Source organism: Melanotaenia boesemani, chromosome 13 (genome assembly GCF_017639745.1).
Source record: "Melanotaenia boesemani isolate fMelBoe1 chromosome 13, fMelBoe1.pri, whole genome shotgun sequence".
Taxonomy (NCBI): Eukaryota; Metazoa; Chordata; class Actinopteri; order Atheriniformes; family Melanotaeniidae; genus Melanotaenia; species Melanotaenia boesemani.
The window spans coordinates 12,544,737-12,571,931 of NC_055694.1; the positions used below are offsets into that span (position 1 = coordinate 12,544,737).

Genomic DNA, 27,195 nt, shown 5'->3' on the forward strand with positions numbered 1-27,195 from the left:
CAATATAAGCAGGTAGGGACCCATTCCCTGCCATGTTAAACTACTCTGAGGAATGCTGCTAGATGATAACTGATAGTCACCATTTTTAGATACACTAGCTCATCCATCTATCAATATGACAATTTCAGGCTTTGGTTTAGTGTGATATATCATGACATCCATTGGATGCATTAAAATTTAATATTCAGGGTAATCCTCTGACTTGTTATCCAGAACAAAAAAAAAAGGTAAACTTTTCCACTAATGGGTACATTACTGTCAAGTACCATCAACCAACAGTCAAGTGCAAAATCTGAGCCTGAACATATGCTCAAGTGCCACTAGCAGTTTAAATGTGTCAAAACATTAGTTAGCGCCTTATCAAATGTTTGCCTTCCCTGCTGCACAGTAAGAGCAGCCATGCTGAATCTTTTTTTTTACTTCATGCATTGCTTTGACTCCGACTCTGAGGTTGGTCTGTTAAGCAGTTCATTGAACCGTTATGCATGAGAAATGAGTGAAAATAAGGATGAGACTGTTTTTTCAACAGTAAAAACAGAACCTGTTGTAATCATTAAGACATGTCAGGTGATGTTAAAGACCTCACTGTGATGTGATTTGGTGTTGGGGAATGTTACTGCAAGATCAAGGGGTTTGATTATTATTAACAGATGATTTTCTGATATTTTGAAATTCTAGGATGAAGATCATTAAGTATCTGTCACTCATAGGTGAAGGGAGTAAATCTGTATTAGTGTAGAATGAACAAGCTTATTTGTTTATCTGTGTGGACAAATGCATGAAATTAAATGTATGCAGGTCAGTAGTTGAAGCACATATGCAGCACAAGGAGTAATATAAGATGAATTTGTTTAAGTTCAAGTGAAAACTGGCTCATATTTAAAGGATCAATCCATAATGGGTCGCTGTTACACTGCGGCAACTAAAACCATGTGTCTGACTTGTTGAGCTGGCACTGACATGAAACACAAGCAACACGATAAAAGGAAGAAGAGCATGAGGGTAAAATGAGGCTGGTGAGAAAAGAGAGTTGCTTGGGGAAGATCAAGGAAAACATACGAGAGACAGGACAGTGAGTGAGATAAAGGGCAGGCAGATAGTTCAAGACTTCACAGCCCGTCTGTTACGCTGGCTATGCATGTCTCCAACTCTGTCCTCAAACACCATTACGCAGCCACCATTGCTACACAGACTACTCATTTACTTTAAAGACCAACTGAGCAGCTTTACGCTTAGTTGTTGTGCATATAAGAACTTGTGTGTATTTGATTGAGAGTGTATTTAAAGTTAACTATCCATATAAGCATGTAAACTACAGGCAAAGATAGATCAGGAGAATTTCTAGAAGTGGTTTCACTACATTTACATCTTACAACACCTGGATTGTATTTGCTGTCATGTGTTTATGACCCATATTTCAAGCCAGAAAAAAGGCTTAAAACATGTTAAATTTAGACATATTATACAGTATTATGCAAAAGACTTGTGCATATGAGGATGTCTTAAAAAAATAATGGAAGAGATAGCCTATATTTATCATAAACCATGAATAGTTCTCAGGCTGCATTGTTGTTGTTCCCTGCAACACTGCAGAGTGAATCAGTGTCAAACCAGATGTATCTCTCTAAGGCTATGTGATGGATACGGCAGTAGTTTTCAGCATTAAAGAGACTGCTGAGCCTGACTACATTTCCAGCTCAATTTGCACAAACGCATCCCCAAACCTGAAAGGAAACTCTATCAGGCTTTTCTGTTGCCTGCAGACACTTATCCTTGTAGCTTTTCCCAGCACTTCAGCAATCAAACAGCTTTATGTTCAAGCCAAATATTTCAAATCACTGCAGAACACCTGTGCTTATTTTTTTTTTTTTTTTTTTTTTTGCTTTACTGTTTCTTTGGGTGACTTTGTGCTTCTGCCGAGGAGCATGGACAACAATTATGGAAACACTCAATCCACTGTACATTTTCTGTCTTGATTGATGAATAATGGGCAGCTTTTACCTTGGTGCTTTGCTCATATTTGGTATGCTGTGAGTGTTTTTAAATGAAACTATATATATATATATATATATATATAGAACTGGCAAAACAACAAATGAGATCAATATTCAACTAAAGCCCTAAATATAATTTAATTATAATGTTTAAGTATCAAAATCTTGATATGTTGGCTCACCATCAGGCAAAAGCTTAGAGCTGATTTTTGTGCATGAACTGTATCTATTCATGTAGCAGCGCTCTCAAAATGATGGATTCTGGGTGATTTTTTAATGCAATTGGACAATTGTACAGTTCTCCAAAAAGCTAACCACCCAGACCTGCAGAGCTGATGCAATGAATTAATTGAATGCTGACTAACTGAAATTAGTGTTGTTTGCCTCATCTCCTCTTTATTGACTTGCTAATGATAAACACCTCCCCGTCATATACTCCTGATCTCATCTTTCCCTCTCTCTTTCCGATATTTCCTACCTAAATACTAGTGTACTTGTTTATTTTAGTTGAAAACAATTTCATAACAAACATGATTACGCTCTAGAAATGTACCCCCCAAAAGCACAGAAGCATCACCTGTAACATTTGCTGACAGTGATCCATACTTGTATGCATGTGGTTTTGCAATGTGTACTTTCTCCGCAAAAGCTACAGAGCCTCTTTTCTGTGTCAGAATATATTTTTGTTCAATTCAGTTCAGTCCAATTCAGCTTTATTTGTATCGTGCCAAGTCACAATAATTCTCATAAAGGTACTTTACAGACATAATTAACTGTGATAATTACCTATCTAAGGAAAGCAACTGTTTCTTCTGTTGCTGGAATAAAAAACCAACAACAGGAAAAACAAAACCAAGACACACAAGAATAACATCACAGAATGAACTTATTAGATGTCCATATACATGTTCCAGGGATGTGACTCAGCACAGAGGCTGACAGTGTAATTAGCAGACAAGCTAAAGTGAACTTATCCCAGTGCTAGGCAGCTAACTCCATGACCTACTTTGCAAAGCGGATTTTCCTCACCACTCACTCAGTCTGTGTGTCTGCTCACCACTGATAACTCTATAACAAATTCATACATTCAAATACACGCAAACAACTTCACTCAGTCAGTCACAGTCAGTCAAACACACACAAATAGGCTACATGCAAAAGTTATGTATGAGGGAGTGCATATAAACAGCCACATGCACTCACTAAGACAGAGGAAGAGAGGTGCATCAAAAGGAAGTTCACACACACACACACACACACGCATGCACACGCAAACACACGGTCTCAGTAATAAAGCCTGAAAGCCTTGTCAAACCCTGAGATGATGGTATATGATGCCTTTTATTCTTCCCATTGTGCCTTCTTGCGGGTGTGAGGGAATGTGTGTGTCTGCACATGTGTGTTTCATCCTGTTATTCTTTACGCAAGCCTGAGCACTCAAATCTAACTCTGTTTTCTCCCTGGAGAGTGACTCCGTGCACAGTGTGAGAGGAATTCCTGTTTTATCTTCTTATTCGTGAGAACTCATCATGTTTTGTGATGTTTATTCCTGCATATTTCCTCATCTCCTCTTTATTGACTTTTTCTTGATAAACACCTCTTTTTTTCTCCCGTCATGTACCCCTCACGTTATAATTTCCTCTCTTCCCTATCTTTTTGTCCCTCCTGAGGATTCCTCCTTACTTTTTTCTCTGAGGAGCAATCACCTGTGAAAGTTATTGACCAGCAAGGCACATAATGAGGCTGATAAATAGAGTGAGCAGAGACCTGTAACTTTTTACAACCACACCTCATTAAAGCTTGGAAGCCAGAGATGGTAAGACAGACAGAGACATAGAAAGGCTTCCTTGAACACGTTTGAATTGGATTCCAATACAAGACTATTCCATCTCCCTGTTAGGAAATCTGGAAGTGAACTGAGGCAAAGTATTGAGCAAAGTAGGCAGGGATTCAGAGGCAAACAGGAAGCAGAGTGCAGATATTTACTTTAATGTAAACATCAAATGAGAGGAGGAAATGAGAACAGAAAAATGCCTAAGCTGGTTTTTGCATTGTGTGTGTGTGTGTGTGCACCTGTGTCTGCATGAACAAATACGCGTGCGCATGCAGGCAAAGGGCTGATTACAATAACAAAGAGCTAGCGCTGGGATGGAGCACAGCAGCCTTTCACTTTGGCAAAGCCTGGATCAGAGAAAAGCTACAGGATAATTAAAACCAATAAAAATCACACCATGTTCAGCTTTCACCTAGAGATTCTGTTGTCCCTTATTTGTTATTTTCACTGCTGTTTTTGAGTGTGCATGACAGCCACTTGTGATTTTAAACAAACACAGTCCAGTGGTTGCCACATGGAGTGAATGGAGGTCACAAAAAATAAAAATCAAACTCAGGATAAGAAAAAGTTGAAAAGGAGAAAATTATATTTCTAGTTGACTGACACTGACATGGTGTTGCCTTCTAAGGATTACTTAGGGTTGAGGGGTGATTAAATGGTACCCTCCAGTGTTAGGGTGGGAGGGCAGCTGGGTGTTGATGCTAACCACTCACAGCCAGTGATTCTCTGGTATGTGACCACCTAAGAAAATGCTTAGACCTCTGTAATACTGATACAGAACACACACACACACACACACACACACACACACACACACACACACACACACACACACACACACACACACACACACACAGGAAGCACATTGCAAACTATCCAAATTAATGAGAATCTGCTGTTTAAGATGTACAGTAATTAGTGCATTTAATGCATTGTTCATTACTCTGTTTTTAATCAAATTAGAGCTCAGCTGTCTCATGAAAACATCCAGCCCCCTGATATTTGATAACTACTACTTTACAGGGTGTATTTAAGTCTTCTGGTACTAAAAGTTGTCATGATAAATCTTCACATGGTACAAGTCTGTTGAGTCCTTAATTCAGTTACCTCACACCTTCTTCGGTTTGTGTTCTGCATGTCTGTGTCTAAAACATGTGTAATGGCAGATTTCCATGCATGTTGCTATACCAGTACAACCTAGCAAGTCACTGCGGCTCTAATCAGATATTTATGGCTACTACTGACCCCTGAGATCAGCTGTTTTCTGACCTCTGATTGGCTAACCTCAAGCAGGACCTCTGCCCTGCTTTCTGTGAGGTCACAGCAGCTCGCTCATTTATCACAGCCATCCGTCTCTGGTTTCCCCATCTACCCCATGACTCATCTTGTGGTCCCCCTGCTGTCTTTTCCCACACTCTTTCCTTGCTCTCTGCCTGTTAATGCATGACAGGGCAAGAACAGGAATGGAGTCCCCATCATCTGACTTTATATGAAAGGGGTAACACAGACCAAAGTGCAATGCGCAAAAAGGCAGGAGGCACTTTCTTGAGGAGATCTAAAAGTTTAAGAAGCTCCAAAAGAGAGATGTGCATGTGTTTGTGAACAAGAGAGAAGCAGTGGCGCAGCCCTCGAGTATAAAAGCACAACACCCACCCTACTCAGGCAACAGGCAGCTGGAGCAGGAAAACAACAGCATATGGAAAGAAGAAAGTAGGAAAAAGTAAAAGCCAGAGTACATTAAAGAGGCTCTCACAGAAACATTAAGGATCACACAGAATGTGAGGTGGAGAGATAAGCCTACAATTGTACATGTGAAAGATAAAAAAAAGAGAATGGGCTGAAGTAGGTGTGGAAATAGAACACATGGACCCTTTAGTATTGAAAAGAAAAAGAGTGAGAGGGCTCAGCTGGTGTGGGGGAGGAAAGAGAAGGGAGACAGGGGAAAGCTGAAGCAGAGTGTGGGGTGTGACAGAGAAAGAAGGAGATGAGGAAAGATGCAGTTCTTTTCTCCTCAACTCAGGGGTTTTTCATCTCTGTGAGTCTGGGTGTGATTCAGTCTTTGTTGCAAAGCTCCTTTCCAACATGTGTGTATGTATGTGAGTGTGTTAAGTTACTTACAGCTGTCCTCCTCCTCAGTGATAGCGCTGACAACATAGCAGGCATACACGAAGCCCAGGAGCTGTTAACACACAAGCAAACAAGATAGGTTAGACTCTAACAGAGCAAGCAGTGTGCAGTTAAGCAGCTGTGTGTTTTCTCTGGTGGACAAAAAGACAGCACAGGAAGAAATAGTGCATTTAAGGATCACACATGTGAGAGGATGATGCAACACACAGGACTTGAGTTGAGCAGGTTTATTGTTTAACTGACTGAAAAGAAATAATCAAATAACTCCCAACAGGATTAAAAACACAAGGAAGCCCTCACTGACATTTATGTGATTTACTCCTACTTTCGGATTTTTTTAACTTGTCCTGTCCTAAAGAAAGAAAGAAAGAAAAAAAATTGTCCTGTCCAGCATTATAGCAAGCAGAATGATGTTCTGGTTGCTGTGTTGTATCAAACAAATTTGATTTGCTAAGAGGAGCTTTATGGATATAAGGCCCTCTTGATAATTTAAGTATTATTCTTTATTTCTACATTTGCTTCTTGTTGAATTTACATATTTTTGCTGGACCTGACAAGAGGGGAAAGGGTAAAAATAAAGGAGAAAGTAAACAAGAGAGAAATAGAGTGTGGAGAAGAAAAAAAGAAGAGACAGGGATAAACCGTCTTTGTTTTCTAATGTAGACATTATTGTTTTTATGAACTGAAAGTTAACTGAAATATACCTGAGGTATCTGGAAATCTAAGGTGTAAAGTGTCCAGAGACATGACGAAGGGAATGAAGTCTGCAAATCTTATTCAGGTCCTGTTTTAAACTGCGTTTGATGCAGCTGATTTTAAAGAGAAACACAGAAACACCTGAAGACAAAAGGTTTTTATGGGGATGTGAAATTTAAGTGAGAGAGGAAGAGAGGTGACAAGCTGATGGATGAACCCGTCAGTGCATCAACAATGGAAAGGCCACACATTCTAAAAGTGTGTCCTCATCATTAGAAAGGATGAGCAAATGGACCTTTAATGATAGATTAGAAATAAACTCCCAAACCTGCTCCCAGTTCCTGGAAGGTATTCTTTCCAAGCACAAGTATAAGATGAAGCTAGCAGCATTCAAGCAAGCTGAGATCATTCTGCAGGACAATTATCCAGAGCAATAATATCCCATCCTCCTCCTTCGGCTGTTTAAAATCATCATGAACCTCTGGGCCCTTGTCAAATGAGACATGCAAAGTGAGGAAGGACAAGACACCTTTTTGAACAGCTGTTATTAGGCTGTGCATCAGCCTTGTTACATGTTCAACTAAAGATATGGACACGGCCAGATTTCATGAATTGAAAGCTAATGAATGAAAGCTTCATGAATCACTTTTTATTTAAAATGAGGGGGTTTGATTGGTTAGTAAATATTTTTGAAAGGTTAATGAATTATAGTTAATTTCCATTTTTATTTATTAGTGTAGTTGGGGGATCAAATCCCAATGCATGTTGTCCCTGTGCATGCATGGGTTCTCTCTTCCCACAGTCCAAAAACATGCATGTTAGGTTCATTTTAAATTCTTCCTTGGAATGAACCTAAGTGGTTGCTTGTCTCTCTGTGTGACTATGTATGCCAAGGGCATACCCTACCTCTCACTTGGCTCATAGTCTCCATCTCCCCCATAGCCTGTCTTTGGAATAATCAGGGAAGGAGGGATGGAGGTAGGGAGGGAGGGATCCATGGATGGAAGGATGGATGGCATTATTTATTAAACTTTCTTATAAAAAAAATGAATAAGCTGGTTGGAAAAGTTTTGTGCTTAAATTGTTTACTTCTGCATGTTTATAGTAGCCTAATGATTTTATACATATATTTAACAGAAAAAAAAATCAGTTTTCCTTTGTTAAACATTTACATTGTTAACTCCACTGACTATTTTGTTGCATTCCGTTTATTCAAAACTAAAATGAATATAATCAGATTAATAGCAGCACAGGTAGGGCGTACTGGCTTGTGGATCCAGCATAGTAAAGCCCCATTTTAAAAACTCTAAAAATAAAACAAAACAGAGAAACAAGTTCTTCTGGATTTATTAAGCTCACAAGCTGCTGTTGTGTTAAACAGTTTGTGTGCTTCAGTGCTGAATGAACCTTGGATGCTTAAGTGTCCATACAGAAAATGTTTATGCACAGACCAGAAAGCAACAAAGCAAGCACACAAGCATGAGACCCTATACATGGGCAAACACACAGCTCTGAGAATAGCCTGTGGCACTGGCAGATGGCTGCCATCGACTCAGAAAAAGAGACAGCGAATCTCTGCACCCAGCCATCCATCTATCATCTGGCACTCTGCCATGCCAATTAAACCAGCATCGGGCACACTGCCCTCCTCACACACTGGGTTCACAAACACAGAACCCAAGGGTGTGATCACTGTGTGTGATGATAATGATTCATGTTACACTCATTCAACTTAAACATAGCCTTTTCCATGCAATCATACTGTAAATGGAACAAAGATAATACACATAGTCATGACTATTATTTGGGCTTCACTCTACTTTTCATGTAAACGATAAATTAACTAAAGTTCATCCAATGTAAATGAAATGTTGCATTCATAAATGAAACATAGGTGTCAGGTCTAGTAAATGACAAAGCAGTTCTGGCTCTGTGTGGGCCAGATAAGATACACAAGTCTTCTTTTTGCTTCTCACACACAGGCTTTTTCCTATCCAATATCTAATTACTGGTTTCACCCCCATCCATTACAGTGGTGGAGAAATGGCGGTGAATTAGCATATGTATAAAGACGGTGTCAAACACAAGATGGTGTTAACAGCAGGGGCACACCCTGTTTTGTGACTGTACTGTGTCTGTCTGTGTGTGTGTGTGTTCATGCATGTTTTCCTGTAAGTGTGTTCTTGTATGTGTTAATGTTTATGCATGGGCACACTTCTGTTTAATTTTTGTTAAGGAGCCTGATTTCAGTCAAACATTGTATAGTTAAAAAAAGACTTGAGTGAAGTGCTTGCATTTGAGTAAAACAGTGAGGCAAAATTTAATGGCAGCAAGCACACAGTGTTGAAATGCTGGATCAACATAAACGGAACAAGTTGGTTTTGTAAAAACCCAGCCAATCTTTTTTTTTTTTGTTTTTTTTTTATTTACAAGAACAAATTGGTCTAAGTTTAAAATGTTTAGACCAACATAACATATAGAGCACTTTAATTATCTTGCATATAATTGTACTTTTTACCCTGTTCAACTGTGCCTCATGGTATCATCTAACATCGATCAATTTGTTGTATGTTTGTTAGGAGAGCTAAATGTTTAATGGGAGCATCTTCATTAGTATAAGAATGCAGCCTTGCAAATCTAAATAATATATAAATAGACAACTGTGTTGGAAAAATACAAGGACACACAATAAGTAGCAACAGAAATGTTTCAGAAGACACAAAAAGCAGTTTCATTGCCTTGTGAGTTAGGGTTTTATTGAAATTGACTTCTTGTCAATGAAGAGGTAAAACGTGTATTAAAGAATTTTTTCCTTCTTTCTTTTTCTTTGGTAAAGTTCTAATATCTTGATCGTATTAGACACAGGTACTCAGATCATGTAGCTATTTATATCACTAAAACTAAGACAATTTAAAGAAGAAATGTGGGGGAAAACTCAGTCAGCCCATGATTTACTAGTTTTTAGAACAACTTTAGCAGCAATAACTTGGAATAATTGTTTTATGTATCAGTTTTTATATTGCTGTGAGTAACCTTTACTCCATTCTTTTCAGTGTTGCTTTAGTTCAGGCTTTATTGCATTAATTTGATACAGCATCTTGATTCTTTCATTTTTCAGTCATTTTGTTGTAGATATTTTAGCTTGATGAATGTAAGGTGCCTGTGACTGCAAAATAAATCATCACATTACAATTTTATCTAGTATGATCATCACATTCTCATGCTAGATTGTTATTATAAAGTGTTTTTGCTGCTATGCTGCATGTTTTTTACAAAAGTCTTGTAGTTTGTTCAAATGCAGCTTTGCAGATTGTGCTGTCTAACCTGTGCTTCCATGTTATTTTTAGAGAGAAGTTTTACCCTGAAAACCCTGTCATACAAACCATACTTATTCATTTTCTAATTGTACTGTCATAAACTTTCAAATTTAACATGATAACAGAGGCCTGAGGAGTCTGAGATGTAGCCCTTGTTGTTTTGTTTGTTTTGTTTGTTTTTTGCTTTTTTTTAAATTACATGGTCTGGCCTGGGGTTAGCTAACTGGGAAATCCCCTTCTGGGAATACTGACAGCTAACTTGAATGCTTTCTACTTATGAATAATCTTTTTCACTGTAGTATGACTCCAAAGTGACTGGAAATGGTGTTATAATCCTTCCCAGATAATTGGACAGCAACAGTTGCTTCTCTTAGACCACTGTGGACATCTTTGCTTCTTTGTGTTGCGTTAACACACACCTGAAAGCCTCAGACCTGCTAACTCCCAAAACTTATACAGTACTTTTATTGAGGTGCTCACATTTACTGATGATGAACTAACCAGGTGCATTTGGTAATTGGGAATATGCATTTAATAATGGGATAATCTGTTATTGTGGAGTGGTGGTCTAGTGGTTACAGAGGTGGGCTTCTGGAAGAGACTTGTTCGAGTCCAGAGTGTGCCAACTGAGGTGAAGGCCCTTAACCTCCAAACTGCTCACCAGGTCTCCAGAACATGGCAGCCCACTGCTCTCTAGGAAATCTAGAGATGGGTAAAATGCAGAGACTATTTTCCCAATCGGGATTAATATGAAAAATGTATTATGAATAATGATCTTTAATTTGAAATAACCCTGGCCCTGGCTTCTACTTACCCTCTTAATTTAAGAAGTAAGCATGTACTTAGTTTTTCATACACTGCCTACGCCTAGCTTGGTTTTTGCTTAATAAAATATTATACTGTGTGATATAACATTGTTTGTTATTCATTTGAGTTTGAATTAACTCATTTTGGGACCTTTTAAGAAACACATGATTTTTTTTTTTTTTTTTTTTTTTTTTGACCACCAGTAAAGACCCAATTCTGAAAATGTACCAGTCAGTCAAGGGAAATCACTTCCATCTTTCACTCCTCTGCTTATAACTGCTGACAGTTTGAAAGTTAGTGCTGTGCTTGGGGAGCTAATATGATCAGAAAAGTCTCCACTTGCTGACATTTTGCTGCAGGGGGCAGCCAATATAGGTCAGTGTCCTCAATAACAAGTGACAATTCCACTAATATATGGTTGCATGGTAAATGTCTTGAAATAAAGATAATAAGATGACTGTAAGTCTCTCAGTCTCTCTCTCTCTCACACACATATACACACACACACACATATTCCCTCAAGCTTTCTCAGTAATATCCCTCTGGCATTTGAGAGATCAGGGATCATTTAAGAAATTAATGTCATAATAATTAAGCTCATAAAGACCCTGGATGACTCATCTCATCCCATCTATAAGAACAAGCCCCACTAAAGCTTACTCATTTGGCTGCCAATCATTTTATATTTTTCCCTTTCTATTCAGCACATCTTTTAGTCACTTTACTAACATTTATATCCACGTTCTTGTCACTCTGCAATCTGCAAATCTCCTCTGTTGTCTTTTTCTTCAACTCTTAATGCACCCCGGTTATTATGTTTTCTAACACTGAGCAGCACTCTCCTCTTTGCTTTCCGTCTGCTGGGTTCTTCAGGAGCAGATGATCTACACAATTAATAACAGACAGCATCAAATCACAGTCTGAATGCAGGAAAGCAAAACAAAAAAGAAACCGAGCCAGCAAACTATCCTCTATTTAATATGCTGCAGGGAAAATTATGTAGGTATTTGTAATAGTCTAGCTTAATTTGTGTTCCTACCCTCAGTTAATGAGGCCAAAAGGAAGTTTAAGTCTCAGGTGTTGTCATGTGTGGGAGTGTTAGAATTCCCGGCTGCTGAGCCAGAAAGAAGGGTCACGTGTATTTGCATAAGCTAATGAAGGTTAAGTTCATACTGATTGAGTCAACCCAAAAAGACACACTGCCACCTTTGACAATATACATTCATTAATACACATCAGTCTACTGGGTATTTGACTACTGAATGATGACAATTTAATCGCTGCTATCATGAATTATAACACAGGGATGCAGTGAATAAGGTTAAGGTTTAATCATTTGCTAGATTATTTCACATATAACAAGAACAAAAATAATTTTAACTAAATGCTGATGCTCTAGGAGCCACCACAGGTCTGTTCACAAAAAACATGCCATACTTCTTTACCACCAGCAGGTCTCAATATGGAGCAGTTACAGTTTGTCGATGTAATACGATGTGAGCTGTCGATTTCCTTATTTGCATAATTGTAGGGTCAGATCTTATCAATATGCATATCAGCTTTAAATATTACATTTGAACAGTTACACGAGACTTGATAAGATTAACAGATGACTCAAAAACATGTGACATTAATTAGTGAAAATATTAAATCATCAGTGGGGGCATTGGATATTAGTTTTGGTCTGTGTTTTCAGCATTCTGGAGATGCTGTCTGTCTACATCGAAGTAGCTGCTGCATAAGTGTGTAAAAAAATCTGAATCGATCTACAAGCTAATTAACACACTATTGACTATGGCTCAGTGTCAGGAGAAAACTCACTGGATGCAAAATAATGAAAGGAATTTGTAGATAAAATATATCACATGGGAGAGAGTAGAAGGGAAGGGCTGAGGCAGAGAGGGGCGGTGCAGATGTCCCGTAGGTTAATTACACAGGACTTTCCGCCTGGCAACAAATGTGCACGCGTCTCTGCAGAAAATTAGATGTGTGTGTTTGTGTGTAGGCAGCTGCATGTTTAATGACAAACCGTTGATGAGATAGGGACTGCTGAGACCACATCCACCTGTACCTCTCTACCATCCCCCCACCCAAACACGAGACACACGTACAAAGATGGAGCCATACATGTAATACCACATGGGGTTGTTAGGTGTCTGTTGCTTATTTGCATATTGCACATCAATTAAAAGCAAGCTGATTTGACACACAAGCTGTGCAAAGAAAGATTACAGCTCCAGTTCTTTACTTGCAGTCAGGATTTTGCATTAAGTGTGAGTGACAACTCTCTTAGACAACAAACTAATGAACATAAATAAAACAAATTCTGTTCCCTACCCCTTTTGGCCTTCTTTTAAAGGTTTTTAAAAAGCCAAATATAATCAAATAATTCTGGGCTAAATCAGTTTTATTTATAACTAGATTAACCTTTAAAGATGTTGGCCAAGACAGCCTTTGAAATATAATGGTGAGCAGTCATGTCTTTGTGACACTGCGCATAGCCTGACACATTATTCAAAAGCCCACTAGACACTAATTCGCCCTCTCTTTTTCTCCCCGTTTTTGGAAGCAGCACTAATAATCACTCACAGTTGGACCATAAATCTCTGAGGCTCAATGTCTATAAATATTTTGAAACAAATATAAAAGTTAAATTACTCTGACAATGCAAATTTGGCACTGACATTTTATAATTGTCCTGCAAGCCCAGTTATTATATTAGACAACACCAAACAAATTCTGGACTTCAAATGGAGGCAGATCAAAGATCCTCTGGGTGGCTCATCCTGCCGTGTACATATAAATAGGTGAGAAAAAAAATCATTTCTTGCACATAGTTGCTCATGTGAGAGTCTGAAAACAGAACATAGTCTAATGGACTCATCAAAGAGAGAACCCTGACCTCTTGCTTGTATGACAGTGGGTGTGGGATCATGCTGTGTTCATGTTGATGAACTCCACAACCACAAAAACATACACCGACCCCGTAGGCAAGCACACCCTCGGGCAGTAATCACAGGGGTCAGCTGGGCAGAAACCCCCTGTAATTTACCAGGGGGTATTTTTCATCTTTCAAAGACCCCTGTCTATTGGTGCTCAACAAAACCAAACTTTAACTTTAATCGACTAACCAAACAGGGAAAAGGACACAAAATGACAGTGAGTGAGGAGGGTAGGTAGAAAGAAAGTATTCTCTTGTGTTGTTTAAGCTGGAGATAACTGGACATAAGGGTCAAAGAGAGTGTTGTGAGGGTAGGAATAGGAGAAAATAGGGAGGGGTTGGGGGCACATAAAAATAGAGGAAATGAGCAATGGAACAAGAGACTGACGCACAAGGTCATTTCTCTCCTTATCAGCTTCCATGTAATGCAGGTTTTCAGAGCACAGATGTTGCAACAGACAAAAGCCTGGCCAGTGACAGCTATATTCTCAGTTAAATGCTATAATAACTGTATGTATGAGCGCACTTTCTTTGACTTTTACCTTAGAAGCTCAGCTGCTCTGGCAACCCTCCGACAAGGCTCTCCGCTTCCTTGTAAGAGTAATGTCTACAGATGTAAACTCAATATTACATCTTGCACCACTTTTCTTCTCTTATACAATTCTTTGACTACCCTGAATCTCACCAGAGGTGTTTCCTAAAACTCGGCTCTATTATTTAATAATGAAGGTGCATACCAAGAGAAGAAGGGTAATAGTAAGATCATAAAAGGAGGAGGAAAAAACAAGAGTAGATTATGAGCCCCCCCATTAATGGAATTAAAAGTCAGTATTATTGTGACAATTGAAAAACAGCTATAAACATATAAGATATACAGAATAGAGCAGCAGATATGGAGGAAAATATTCCCCACAGAGATAAATAATACAGTATCCAAATTTAAGATGCTGCAACTTCAAGTTCTTTCTTTAAATTGTAAAGGCACTTTTTGTCTTAAAGTAGCCCGCGGCAGAATAAATCAAAACAGGCTTGACTTTACTACAATAAAAGCTTGACTTCTGAATTCTTTCTTCTAGCTTATGACAAATCTGAGTAGATGATAATAAAAATGCTTCGATCACTGGCTGATGGTTGTGCATTTTTCATCTTAATGAAAAATGCGCCTTTAAGCCCAAACTAAATATTTAATGGCCTCTTACTGTGACCTTGAACCCCCTACAAAACAGACAAAAGAAATCCTTCCTTTCTTCACTTTTTTCATATTTTTCAGCCCAGTCTCAAAAGCAAATGTAAAAATTATTCCTGTTCACACATAAATCATATAATAGCTTCACAAAGCTTTGAAATTGATTACAACATGTTTGACGAACTTGTTTTGTGCCTGGTAGTACCATATCATGTCATGGGAACTGCTATCAATCAGTATAAAACTTGATATTCTGTGATCATGTATAACTGTATTACTATAACAATTCTATCCAGCAATATATATTAGACTGTATCACATGCAGCTCTATTCATATTAAAATCACAAAACATAACTAGAATAACATTAGATTTTTTCCTGAGGTCTATCAGAGATTGTAAAGAAAATGAATCTGTATGTATAACAAAAATAGACTATAAAGTGTCTCATGCTTTATAATAAGCTTGAAAAGTTATAGGGTGTACTCGATAATCAATAAAATTGATTAAACAAATTTTCTGTTTATGACGATTTATTTTTAGGAAAATCAGGATTTTTTTTTACTTTTTTACATACACAACAGACACTTTCCTTGGGCTCCCATAATTGGCAGTGGGCTGAGCCCTCCCACTACTCCAGAACGGTGTTTGTCTGAAAGCACTAACAGATTTACAGTGAAGTTAGTCGTCACTCACGACGGGAAGTTAGTTGCGCAAAAACTGCAAATAACAGCAAATAACTGCAGTGAGAAATGCTGCTCTCTTTGAGATGCAAACGACAACTTCAGCTCACAAACTCTTGTTAAGAGACGACCAACATCAGGGGAATTATTTCTGCAGCGGATCCCGTATGATAAGAATCCAGATGGAAAAAGATCACAGATGCACTTGTGTTGCATATCTCTATGCAAGATATGAAGCCGTTAATAGTGGGGAAAAGTTCTGACGTTATTTACCTTCTTTACTTTCATCCATTCATATAAATATATAAATAAATAAAGTTGCATGCAAAAGCTTTAAGTTTAACATTGTTTTTAATACATTTCATAGGTTTTTCTAAAAGAAAAGTAAAAAATCAATTAAAATCAGAAATCAGATTTGGTTTGAAAAAATCTGAGTCTATATTTTTAGGTCATATCGTCCAGCCCTAGGGTGTAGCTGCTGGGACTGGCTCCAGCCCCGTGTGACCTTGCATTGGATTAAGCGGGTATAGATAATGGGTGGATGGCTGTTGGCTTACTGATCACTAATTCAGTGTAATAATGTAGATAGAGCTGTATCACAGTAGAGAACAGCAGGAGCAGAATGTAGGTGTCTTTATTTGATCAAAGTCAGTATTTAACAATTAGTCATGAGATGGTTTTGCATTTAAACTGCTATAGTCTGTAGAAAGCAACCCTGTTACATTTCCTGTAATTGTGTGAACAAGTGCAAAAGGGCTCATTTCAACCCCAAACCCAACCGAAATCTTACCTTAAAATAATACCTTTGTTGTCTCAACCTAAGCAAGTAATATTATGGCTAAGCATAACAAGCAATGACTTGAAATGTAAACTGTGAAAAGCCTAGAACATAACCAAATTATTATTTTTTTTGCCTAAACTAATACAGTGTCTGAAAATAAAAAGTGTAAAACTAAATTTAAAAAGGGGTACGTAAAAAAATAATTGAAAACACTGAGACAGGACTAAAACCCCAGTTTTAGTGCTTCAATCAACCCAACACATTAACTTTCTCATAGTGAAAATATAAAACAGTCTTCTAAGATTACACAGAAGAAAACTGTCATCTTGTCCAGCCAAAGTTATGGGCAATGCAACAACTTATCAAGGCCATTTGTGACCTGGCAAAGCAGGTGCTCCTTCTGCCTGACCCTCTTTTCAATCAGAGAAGGGAAAAAGGAAACTAAAAAAACTGAACCCCCCCAGGGACAGCTTTCCTATGCAGGTCACTACTACTAGGCTAAGAGGAAGTGAACATGCAAGGAAAAATATGTCATTACTGACTCTGAGATTGCTGTACCAATTCTCCTGCTCCTCTGGGGAGCTGCTTGCATGAAGGTACAGTTTAATGCATAGCTGAGCAATACCATGTCAAATGCAAGTAAAAGGGTGCTGCGATCTCCTCATATGGAGGAGTAGTAGTCCAAGCGTGGCAAACCATAAACCAATTCATTGCCAATAGTGCAAAAGGCTAATGAGGTTCACTGAGAGTATTGTGGCTGTAAAATGAGGTCAGCCATTTTATTACTTTTCTCCATGGAGGAGATGGGATGAATGATACTATCTAGTAATTCCCACCACTTGGTCCATCTGAAAGCACGATGTTAACCACATACGCAGTGTTTTCCCAGGTTTAAATTATTCCAAGATTGGATGGTGAGAATAAAAGCAGACATGTCACTGAAACCAACTGGTGTCTCTTTCTCTTGGTCACTTATTGCCACCTACCTCACATGCAGAAACATGACAGTGACTGAAATATTGGTATGAGTGTGCACATCTCTTGTAAAGGGGTCAGTTTGTAAGCAAATGTTACAAGTGTGCAAGTCCAAACCCAACCATTAACTATGTCAACGCCTATGCAGTAATGACTTGTAGAAAGAAGACAATAACAGTACTTTCAATGTTTAAGAATCCCATTAGGACCTTGAAGGTTAATGTCAACCAGAAAAAACAAAAGATCAATCTTTCAGTCAGTGCCCGGAACAGAGGAAGGAAGACTTGGATAGACAACACCAGCGGACCATGGAAGCACACTGTTAAACAAAACCTTTGGGAGAAAACATCACCTTCCTCTTGCCTTACATGAACAAAAAAAACACAACAGCTCCTGTGGCATACCTGCGTGGACGCTGTTCTTAAAGCTTGTACTTACAGCAATGAGAATCTGTGTGCTGCTATGCATAACCTCGATGTACTGGTAGTCCACGAGGCAGCCCATGACAGTGATGTAGGATTGGCTCTCTGTAGTGCGGACCCCTGGAGCTTGTGTCATCTCTCCCCTCACACAGCCAGGACCGTGCTCACTCCACCAGGAGTGATGGGCTGAGATGTTAAATGTCAGCAGGTCACTGTCCTGTAAAAAGGAAACAAAGGAAAAAAACATTATCTTCTTTGTGTGGTTTATTTTTATTATTTATGATGCACATTTATTTATTCTTTATAAGGAATCTAATTTTGGATCACAAGGTAGGTTTATTTAAAGATGCAAGGATCTTAACACTGAAACACTGAAAGATATTGGATATTTTTTATGACTGGGTTGCTTTGCTGAAAGATTTAGTTGATCTATTTTCAGACAAATGAGTGTCTTCAAAGTTTTACTCATGTTTAGTTTAAAGCAATGCTAACACCAACACTCTTTCATCATATGTTAGAAAGATAAAAGGTTTACTACTTCAATTTACCTTCTTTTATGCATCAACATGCCAGCATTTACTAGTAACGATCATCCAGCATATCTAAGAATGATGGAAGTTACACAGCATGTCCGAAAAAAGTCTAGATTTAACTAAGCAAATAGGTAGGAGCTTCCCACTGGATAATTATCGTTAGGTTTCACCTGGCAACAAGTTATCTAACCATAAGTGAAGCAGTGAGTAGCTTTTCATTTCCTAAAACAACCATGTTAGAAGACAAATCCTGTTGTCATGGAAAAGATGTTGATCTGTTTCAGAAGCACATACAAAACCTAAGGAGATTACTGAAACTACTGGAATGAGATTAACAAATGTTCAGTTAAAAACTGGAAGGGTAGCGGGGAACAATCATCTCTGAGAAAGAAATGTCGAAAAAAATCTTGAATGATAGATCGCTTAGACATTTGGTGAAATCAAATTGTGGAAAAACAACAGTAGAGCTCAGGGCTATGTTGAGGAGTGAAATTAAGAACATTTCCAGCACAATGTGAGGGGAACTTAAGGGACTGGGAATGAACAGCTGCGTAGCCTAAAGAAAACCACTTATCAGTGAGACAAATGGGAACAAAAAGTTTCAACTTGCTTGGGTGCATAAAGATTCAACTCTGGAGCAATGGAAGAAGGTTGTGTGGTCTTTTCCAGAGTGATGGGAGAATCAGGGTAAGAAGAGAGGCAGATGAAGTGATGCAGCTATGGATAGCGCCTACTGTGCAAGCCTGTGGGGGCAGTGTTATGATCTGGGGTTGCTGCAGTGGGTCAGGTCTAGGTTCAGCAACATTATGTGTCCAAAGAATGAGGCCATCTAATACCGGAATATACTCAATGAGCTGGTTTGTAATGGATTTTTTCTTTCCCGATGGCATATAGCAATTCCAGGATTCATCTGACTCAAACTGTGAAAGAGTGGTTCAGAGAGCATGAGACATCATATCACTTCATTATGACATGACTAAAAATAAATTTACAAAAATACTCTCCAAAGGGAAATTGTAAAACATGCTTGAGATGTTATTTGGATAATGTGTGGGTTCCATAAACCAGTGTTTTGTGGGGTTTTTTTTTTATATATATATATATTTTTATATGTGGTCTTTATTGGTTAAGCTTGTAGCAAAACATTCAGGGCTAAACAGGCAGTTTCTCACAGAGAACTTTATCTGCTACGACGTTGAAGTATGAAGCTAAAGATTACTGATTTCGTTCTATGTTTACTACTAATGTAATAAGTGAAAGGGAAGGGTTTAGTTACAAATATTTACTTTGTGTCATGAAGCGGAACAAAAAGTAATGTCTACTTTGTTGTACGAAGTGCTTGGTTTCTCAGTAAAGAAACTGAGTTTCATGTTGTCATTATATGATCCTGCACCAATCATAGCTTGATGTTACTGTTTGAAATAATAACTCACTTTAGATCAAGACTTTCTTTCTTTGCTATTCTGTGTGATGAAAAAATAGATGTATGCTCTGTCATACTTTCCTGTTGCTTTTATCAAATATTTGAATCTTTAGGACTTTAGATACTTTACAAGGTGAAACTCAGCCTGACTGTCATCACGGAAACAGAAGACATTTTGATTTTGGCATTTAAATACATATTGAATTTTGGACTCTGGTGAAATTTGTTGTATTGGTTCATAATTTATTTGGATTTTGTTTTATAGTTCAATGGCCCTAAAATAAAAGTTCTTGCAATTCATCCAGCTGTGGTCATTCCTGTTCGAAGCATAGGTTTCCATCGAATATTCTGTAGTATGTAGTTTATACTAATCATTTCAGGGTAGCAATTTAGATTAAGTTAATCATTTTGCTTTGAAAAATGTCAGGGAAATCCATTAAATCTTTATATTTTAATTTAATACTTCAGATGATGAAAGTGGTTGACGAGACAACGCAGCCACACATCAAGTCTAAAAATACAATTTCCTACTTATTGTATAAGTAGTAGTTGTCAAAGAGAATTAGGTAGTTAGATTTAAAATGTCTGTTTTTAAGGAGATTGTACAAACACCACTTATAAAAATTGATAGCTCCTGAGGTATCATTGTTGCTAAAAGTTGTTTGTTTTTTTTCATAGCTGCGGGCACTGTAATTGGCATTTCATATCATCAGACTTTTGGGTTAAAGGTTAAAGCCTCAAATGGCAAATATATCAAAACCAGGGGAAGTTTTGATTTTTTTTTTATTTGCTTTTTTTTAAATGAAGTCTGCATGGCTAGATAAACAAAATACTGCATTTTGCATTAAACATTTTTTATTTAAGTAATAGAAGGACATGAAGACTGTTAGCCTCACCCATCAGGCTTTCTGCTTAGGAGTGAAGTTTAATAACTTTAAAACAGAGTCAAGGTGGTAATGCTAATTTTAGAGCCATCTCTTAAATTGTATTGCTCTTGCATACCATGCTGAGGTTCGTTTAGGAAACAGCCATGTGAGCCCAAGTGTACAGCCCGACAGATACTTCATCACCAATCAATACCCCTAAAACAGCAATCTAGCCCTGCATCTGCCCCTCATTGACAAGCCATGCATTATTAACAGAACTGTGCTGTTGGGAGACATCTCTGATTCCTATCAAGGCGCACTCAAAAATACACATCAACAACACATTCATAATAACAAAGGTAGCAACAACATTTAATAATACATATGTGCCATCAGTGAAGTCTCCAACAGGAGTCATGAGTAATACCAAAAGTCATATTATCCCCCTCTCTTCTAGATGATGAGCTACAATCACTCACTGTCTCTTATTTTTTCATTTTTGCTATTCTGTCATTTGTCACACAGAGTCACAAAAACAAGGACAGCTGAGGGTCATCGTTGGACTGCAAGGACTAATGACTTGACAGATCCCATTGATTGATGCTGCGAGCCAGGGAAACCAACTCTACCCAAGCTGCAGGCACATTCATGACTGCAGTCGATACTGAGGAGGCTTCTGGCAACTTAATGTCAGGAGTGGCATTGTTATGCTCCCTCACACCCCGAAGTACAAATCAATCTCACCATACTTTTCAAGATAAGTTTACTGATAATACTTAAACTATTTCCTCTACAATAAGTGGGTGTATGTTTAGACAAAATCCTACTATTGGAATAATGAAAGATAAGGCTTTACATCAAATGATTGCAATCTTATAAATAAGGGCTTGTTTCTCAAATAAAGAGATAAGAAATTATGTATGATCACAGTAGGGAACACACTGGGCGCTGTAGTTTTTTTCTGATTCTGATTAAGGCCTCAGATCTAATTAAATTTGATAAACAAATACACATTTACTGCTTTTGTATTCATTCAAGAGCTGGAAAGACATTCTACACTCCTTGAAGTAAAGTCTGCAGCCACAGTGTGAATGAAGATAGAAAATGTTTTTAGGAGTTTAAAAACACAAAAAGTTGTTCACAAACTTTTCTGTTCTTTAACCAGGAGTTTTTCGGTCAGACTGTATCATATTAAGTCAAATTGAATATATGTCCTATATGATCCACACCAGAATAGTTCAGGGATTTTCATGTATTTCAGATATAAAGATACTTTTTTAGACTACAAGCTTTACCTAAAATTAGTGTAAATATTAAAAAATAAATAATAAATAATAATAATAAAAAGCAATCCAGTGCACAAGATTAAAAATGCCTTATGCATTGTTTTACACATTTTTTCTGCAACCAAAGGTAACAACAAAAATACTGCAAATAAGATTCTTTTAGAGGAAGTTAAGAGAGAGAGAGAGAGAAAAAAAAAAACTGACAACTGAGTTAAAGTCCAAAATACCAAAATGGTGAGAAAAAGTTATATTTTTATCAGGCACTTTATTGCTGATTTCCCAAAAGTCCCCCTGTCTGTGGTCACTGTGTACAGAGTGTGACAGAGAATAAGTAAAAAGCAACGGATGACTGAGACCGTTTGAAAACAGAGGTGTGCACACAGTAGCAGAGGTTTGTCTGTCTTACATTGTGGGGGTGGGGATGAAGGATCAATAGGAGGTGACAGAGCGTTTGGCATTTGACTCTCTGACAACCTGCCACCCCCCACACTTTGGTCCTGGCTCACACACACTGCTCACTCAAACATACATACAACCCGTACAGTACCATCCTGTCAACATTTGTTAAGGCGAGCCGGAAAGAATAAGGTGACTTTGTTTTATGATATAATGTGTTGCATGTGTGTATGGGTTGTTTATGTGCTTATGTGTGTATGTGTGCACTCCATCAGCCAGCTTTCCTCCTGGCCACCATATGCAGAGCTCGGAGGCCAAGCTGGCTCCATCTGTCGGGTTAATGCGCACGCCTCAGCCCCAAGCAGCTGGCCCCTACAAGCCTCATTATTCTAGCAGGAACCATGCAGGAACACACGACACACACTCACACACACGTAGCATACACACACAGATATATGCAATGAAAGACAGGCACACTTGATGGAGCCAAGGACCATCACACAATGACAGAGTTGCCATAGCCTGGGAAGGTGTTTCTGAAACTCATTTTGGCTGTCTGAGCAGGTGTCAGATAAATGCTGCCTGAATTCATTATTCTCAGTGGTCAGCAGGCAGTTAGGCAAGGTAGTCATCAGTCAAGGAGAGTACAGTAAAAATAAAAAAAGGCAAGGATTAGAATAATGAGAAATTAAATACCATCAAAGGAGCAGTGAGCAGAGTGAATTAAGATAAAAAGGCAGAAAGGGGAGGGGGGTAAAATTAGAGGTTGTTGAGAGGTGACATTCGTAACACTTGCCATTGTCTGAATCAGTATGTCTCTGATCTGTACTTAGGAACTGCAGGAAAGCCACAGAGAGTTAAAAGTGTCGATGTGCGTGCAACACACAGGGCTGAAGAGGATTGTTCCTGATTAATAAGTTTTAAGCTGGCTCTTCAAACTCAACAGGGAGGTAATTATTCCCCACAGGTCAGCAGAAACATCAGAAAAAACAGGAAACATTCTTCAAGGCCAAATTAGAAATCTCTGCTGAGCTGTTGCAGATGTTTGTGCTGCGGATTCTTCAAGTTTTAGTGAGTGATTTATAGTTATGCCACACGGTTGTGTAACACACAGATTATACTGTACACTGCATATTATTGTGTTTTCTTTGACAGTGATTGTACTCATGTCATAGAATATAAAATATATACAGTAGTGCTGAAGCTGAAAAAGAATTAATCATATTCACATATTTTATTTTTTGTTTAGTGGCACAGCTGGGTTTAATTAAAATAAAAGTCTTGCACAAGGTCAAGATTAAGAACAGGAAACGAAAAACAGAGATGGTACATTTTCCTGGCTAAATGAGGCAAAAACTTAACTTGCTTGTATTCTGCTGAAAACTGAAATTCTACTCTTACTCTGTTTGAGAAGAGATAATGGACACTGAAAAAGACTTTCACTCAGGCAATATACTCATTTCTAATCTCTAACTCACATACAGTGGTTAACGAAATGAGTGGAGGTAAAAAAAAATTAGCCAAGTTAAAATTAGATCTGTCAGTGGCTTTCATTTTTAATTGTTTAAACACTTTTTTGTCCACAATCACTGTTACACTATTTGAGTGGGAAAGTTATTTCTCACATTACACATTAAAACACAGTATTTCATTCAACTGTGTCACAAGTTTCTTTGCTCCACATTAGTGTGGCTGTTCAGAACAAAACAAGCGCCACCTGATATGTACATGTCTAGTACTTTGAAAACATTGTCCAGATCAAACTTAAATTGGAGAAAACAGATTAATAAATGTAGACAGCCCATACCTCATGATTTTATGTTAATCTCTACAGGTTTTCAATAGGAAATTTATTAAATAATTAACAGCACAATGTAAATCAGTGTACTGACACTCACAATCAGTGCCACAAATGAAAACTTTCTCAGCTGTTTGTAAGCAGCAACTGCAGATGGGACGTGTGTACACCCACATTTTCATACTTTGTGCTTGTATTTAGGACAGTGCTTAACTTTTGACCACAAACAAGTTTGAGGTGCCATGCTATTCAACTTCAAGGGAGACTTGGAAGTTAATTAGAAAACAAGTCTATAGTTAAGTCTGCAGCTGTAATGACGGGGTTTATGATGCACATAAAGACACCTGCAGTGTAACTGTCGCAGCTATTAGACAGAGGAACATAAATCAGTTTAAATTCCCCCAAACAGCTTGAAGCTCTGACCTTAGAAAGAAAAGAATGTTCATTACAGTACAGACAAACCTTTTCACTCAAATGGCATGTGCATGATGCAAGTTTCAGAGATAACACAGATATTTCAAGTCCCACCTTAGACAGGCCTCCTACATCCAGGTAGAAACAGATGATGAAGACATTCCAGGCTACCCAGACAGCGGCCCATATTATGTACTATAAGACAAAGCATATAACATTGCATTAGCTCCATGGAAACTACTGTGCATGAACTGAAGTGAGTAGAAAATGTCAGCTACTTTATAAATGTTAGGCTTAATTAATAAGTTCTTAAAGAAAGTAAGGCCAAAGGCTAGTGTACATTAATTATATCAAAACCCTACACTCGCATACAAATGTGAGGACCTCACTTTTATAAAGATGCCAGTAAGTTCAGCAAGTGTGTTTGAGCCCTGTGGGAGTTGTGGGTTTTTTTAAACTGCTGAAGCTGAATAAAGTTCACGAATCAACCATTTAGAAAATTGTACAGTCAGACAGCCAACTGCTGACAGACTGAGTGGTACTGGGTGGTATTCACTGACAGAGTCATCAGAGCGAAGGTTGTGAAAACCTCTGACTCACAATGAAATGTGTGTTTAAAATGTCAGAGGAAGAGCGAAGGGCAAAGCAGCAGCTCCATAAAAACATACATGTTGAATCATGAAACCCTCCAGCTTGCACTCCCATTTTCCATTTGACAAGAAACAATAGCTTCAACTTTCCCTCTTTCTATTCCCTCTCTTCTATTCAGCTCCTTTCAAGGTTTTTTATCTCATCCTGTGTGGCTTCCCTTTATGCCTCTTTATCTCCCTTGTCTCTTCATTTGTGCTCTTCTAACCCCTTCCTATAATCTTTTCCTGTCATTAACATCACCATCTGTGAATTGTACTAATTCTACTGAATACAAGTTTTTAAATGTCTCAGATAAATGTTATGGTGCAAATAAAACGTAAGTGTGTGAAAGCCTGTTTCCTAAGTTTCATGTGGACAGCAGGCAGCACATGCTTTGCTTTCTGCTGTAGAGAATGAACTTCTCTGTCCAGAAACATGAAACCAAGTATAAATCTGATGAGCTCCTTAGTCCCCTCACAATCCCAACCCCCTTAATTAGCCCTAATTACCAAAGGATTAGAGTGATTTAAGGGTGTCGCACAATGCACAAAAGAGTGCAGCACAATTTTCAGTTAGAAGAAAGGCAACAACAAGAATTTATACAAGTATGTATAAAGATTAAAGGTTAAAGGTTAACATGACGTGCAACTGCTAAAAAAAAATCAACGTGAACTAAAAGTCTATTGTGATTTAAATTATATGTACTCACCACTGTAATGTAGCGAGGCCGATACTGGATGGTGCCAAAGAGGCCGAGGATTACGATGATGATGTGGAAGAAGTTAGCAAGAATGGGAGCCCACTGATAACCGAGGAAGTCAAATACCTGTCTTTCTAAAGCAAACACCTAAAGAATGAGAAAAAAAGACATGTTTTCACATCATTAAAACTGAAAGTAATCTATCTTTATACAGTACATTTCCATGCACGTAAACTCATGTATAAATGCAAGTGAAGTGAGCTGCAAGATGGGAGCTGCACGGCCCTCCAAATTATCTAAAAGAAAACAAGCTAACTGTATCCTCAACGCAATTTAGTCTTCCTTTGCTCACACTTGATACAATTTCATTAACGTCATCTAGATTTTGCATCGTGCAGACTCAAATACAAGTGACACTGAAATCATAATTCAACCTGAACAGACAAATTCAGATAAAATCATTTATGAGGCACCTGATTATTTGCAAGTGGAATTATTAGCAGGCTGATTCCTTCATTTTGACGAAGAAATATTTGTAGTCACAGGTACAGTGTGTGGAACTGTTACAATACAGTGGAAGTCGATACAATACAAAGGATACAGAAAACATGCCATCTGCTTAAGGAAATATTTAGAAGTGAGCTAAAAAAAATAGTAATTTTATTTTATTTTTTTTTATTGAATAAAAAACACATTAATATCATCATATCAGAAAGTGACTGCACCACAGTAAGCAGTTAAAAAATCAGCATCTTTATTTACCACTGAAAAACATTAATGTTAACTACTACTGACAACACGGTCACAGGGTCAAATGCTGCCAGTCTGTCAAAGCTAAATTAACAAGAACATATGACATTAATGGCAGAAGGACAACCCTATTGCACAAACAAGCACATAGGTCCATACTGAAAGACAGGAAGGGAATACATTTTTTAAGAAACACAGGTTAGACCCAAGTGTGTGATTTTGTTTTGCTTTTTTGTTTGTTTTTTGTGAACTTGTTTTTACGTGCAAGTAGAGCATTATTTCTATTGTAAGCTCAATCAAGCAACACGATTTTTCAGTTATGCTTAGGCAAAAAAAAAAAAAGGATTTGGTTTAGGGATGAAAGGTAAGGGTTAGGAAAAAACCATGGTGTTATCGAAGGACCTCACAGAGACAGATCGCAGTTAACAGGGTTTATTTCACACAAGCGATCCTCAACAATATCTTACAAAGTAAGTCCAGAGATCCACCAGGTGAGTCGGGAACGAGGAAATCCAACTGAGTAGAAAAGAGGTCCGACAAAGAGTGATTGAGGAGCTGGAGTATAGCAAGCCTGGGTGTGAATTGACTACAGGTGTGGATGATTAGTACTCAGGAGCGTGACTACGGTGATGCATGG

The 27,195-nt window shown here is 38.0% G+C and overlaps 1 protein-coding gene across 2 annotated transcripts in view; it reads right to left on the bottom strand.

Annotated features, from left to right (window-relative positions):
* Positions 1-27,195, bottom strand: part of nkain4 (sodium/potassium transporting ATPase interacting 4) — a 47,453-nt gene that overhangs the window by 4,111 nt on the left and 16,147 nt on the right. For both annotated transcript variants that reach the window (XM_042004020.1, XM_042004018.1), the window contains exons 2-5: positions 25,818-25,955; positions 24,593-24,673; positions 17,779-17,979; positions 5,947-6,007 (exon numbers count right to left, since the gene is read on the bottom strand). In XM_042004020.1, the coding sequence (XP_041859954.1) occupies positions 5,947-6,007; positions 17,779-17,979; positions 24,593-24,673; positions 25,818-25,955 (481 nt within the window). The remainder of the gene's footprint in view (positions 1-5,946; positions 6,008-17,778; positions 17,980-24,592; positions 24,674-25,817; positions 25,956-27,195) is intronic.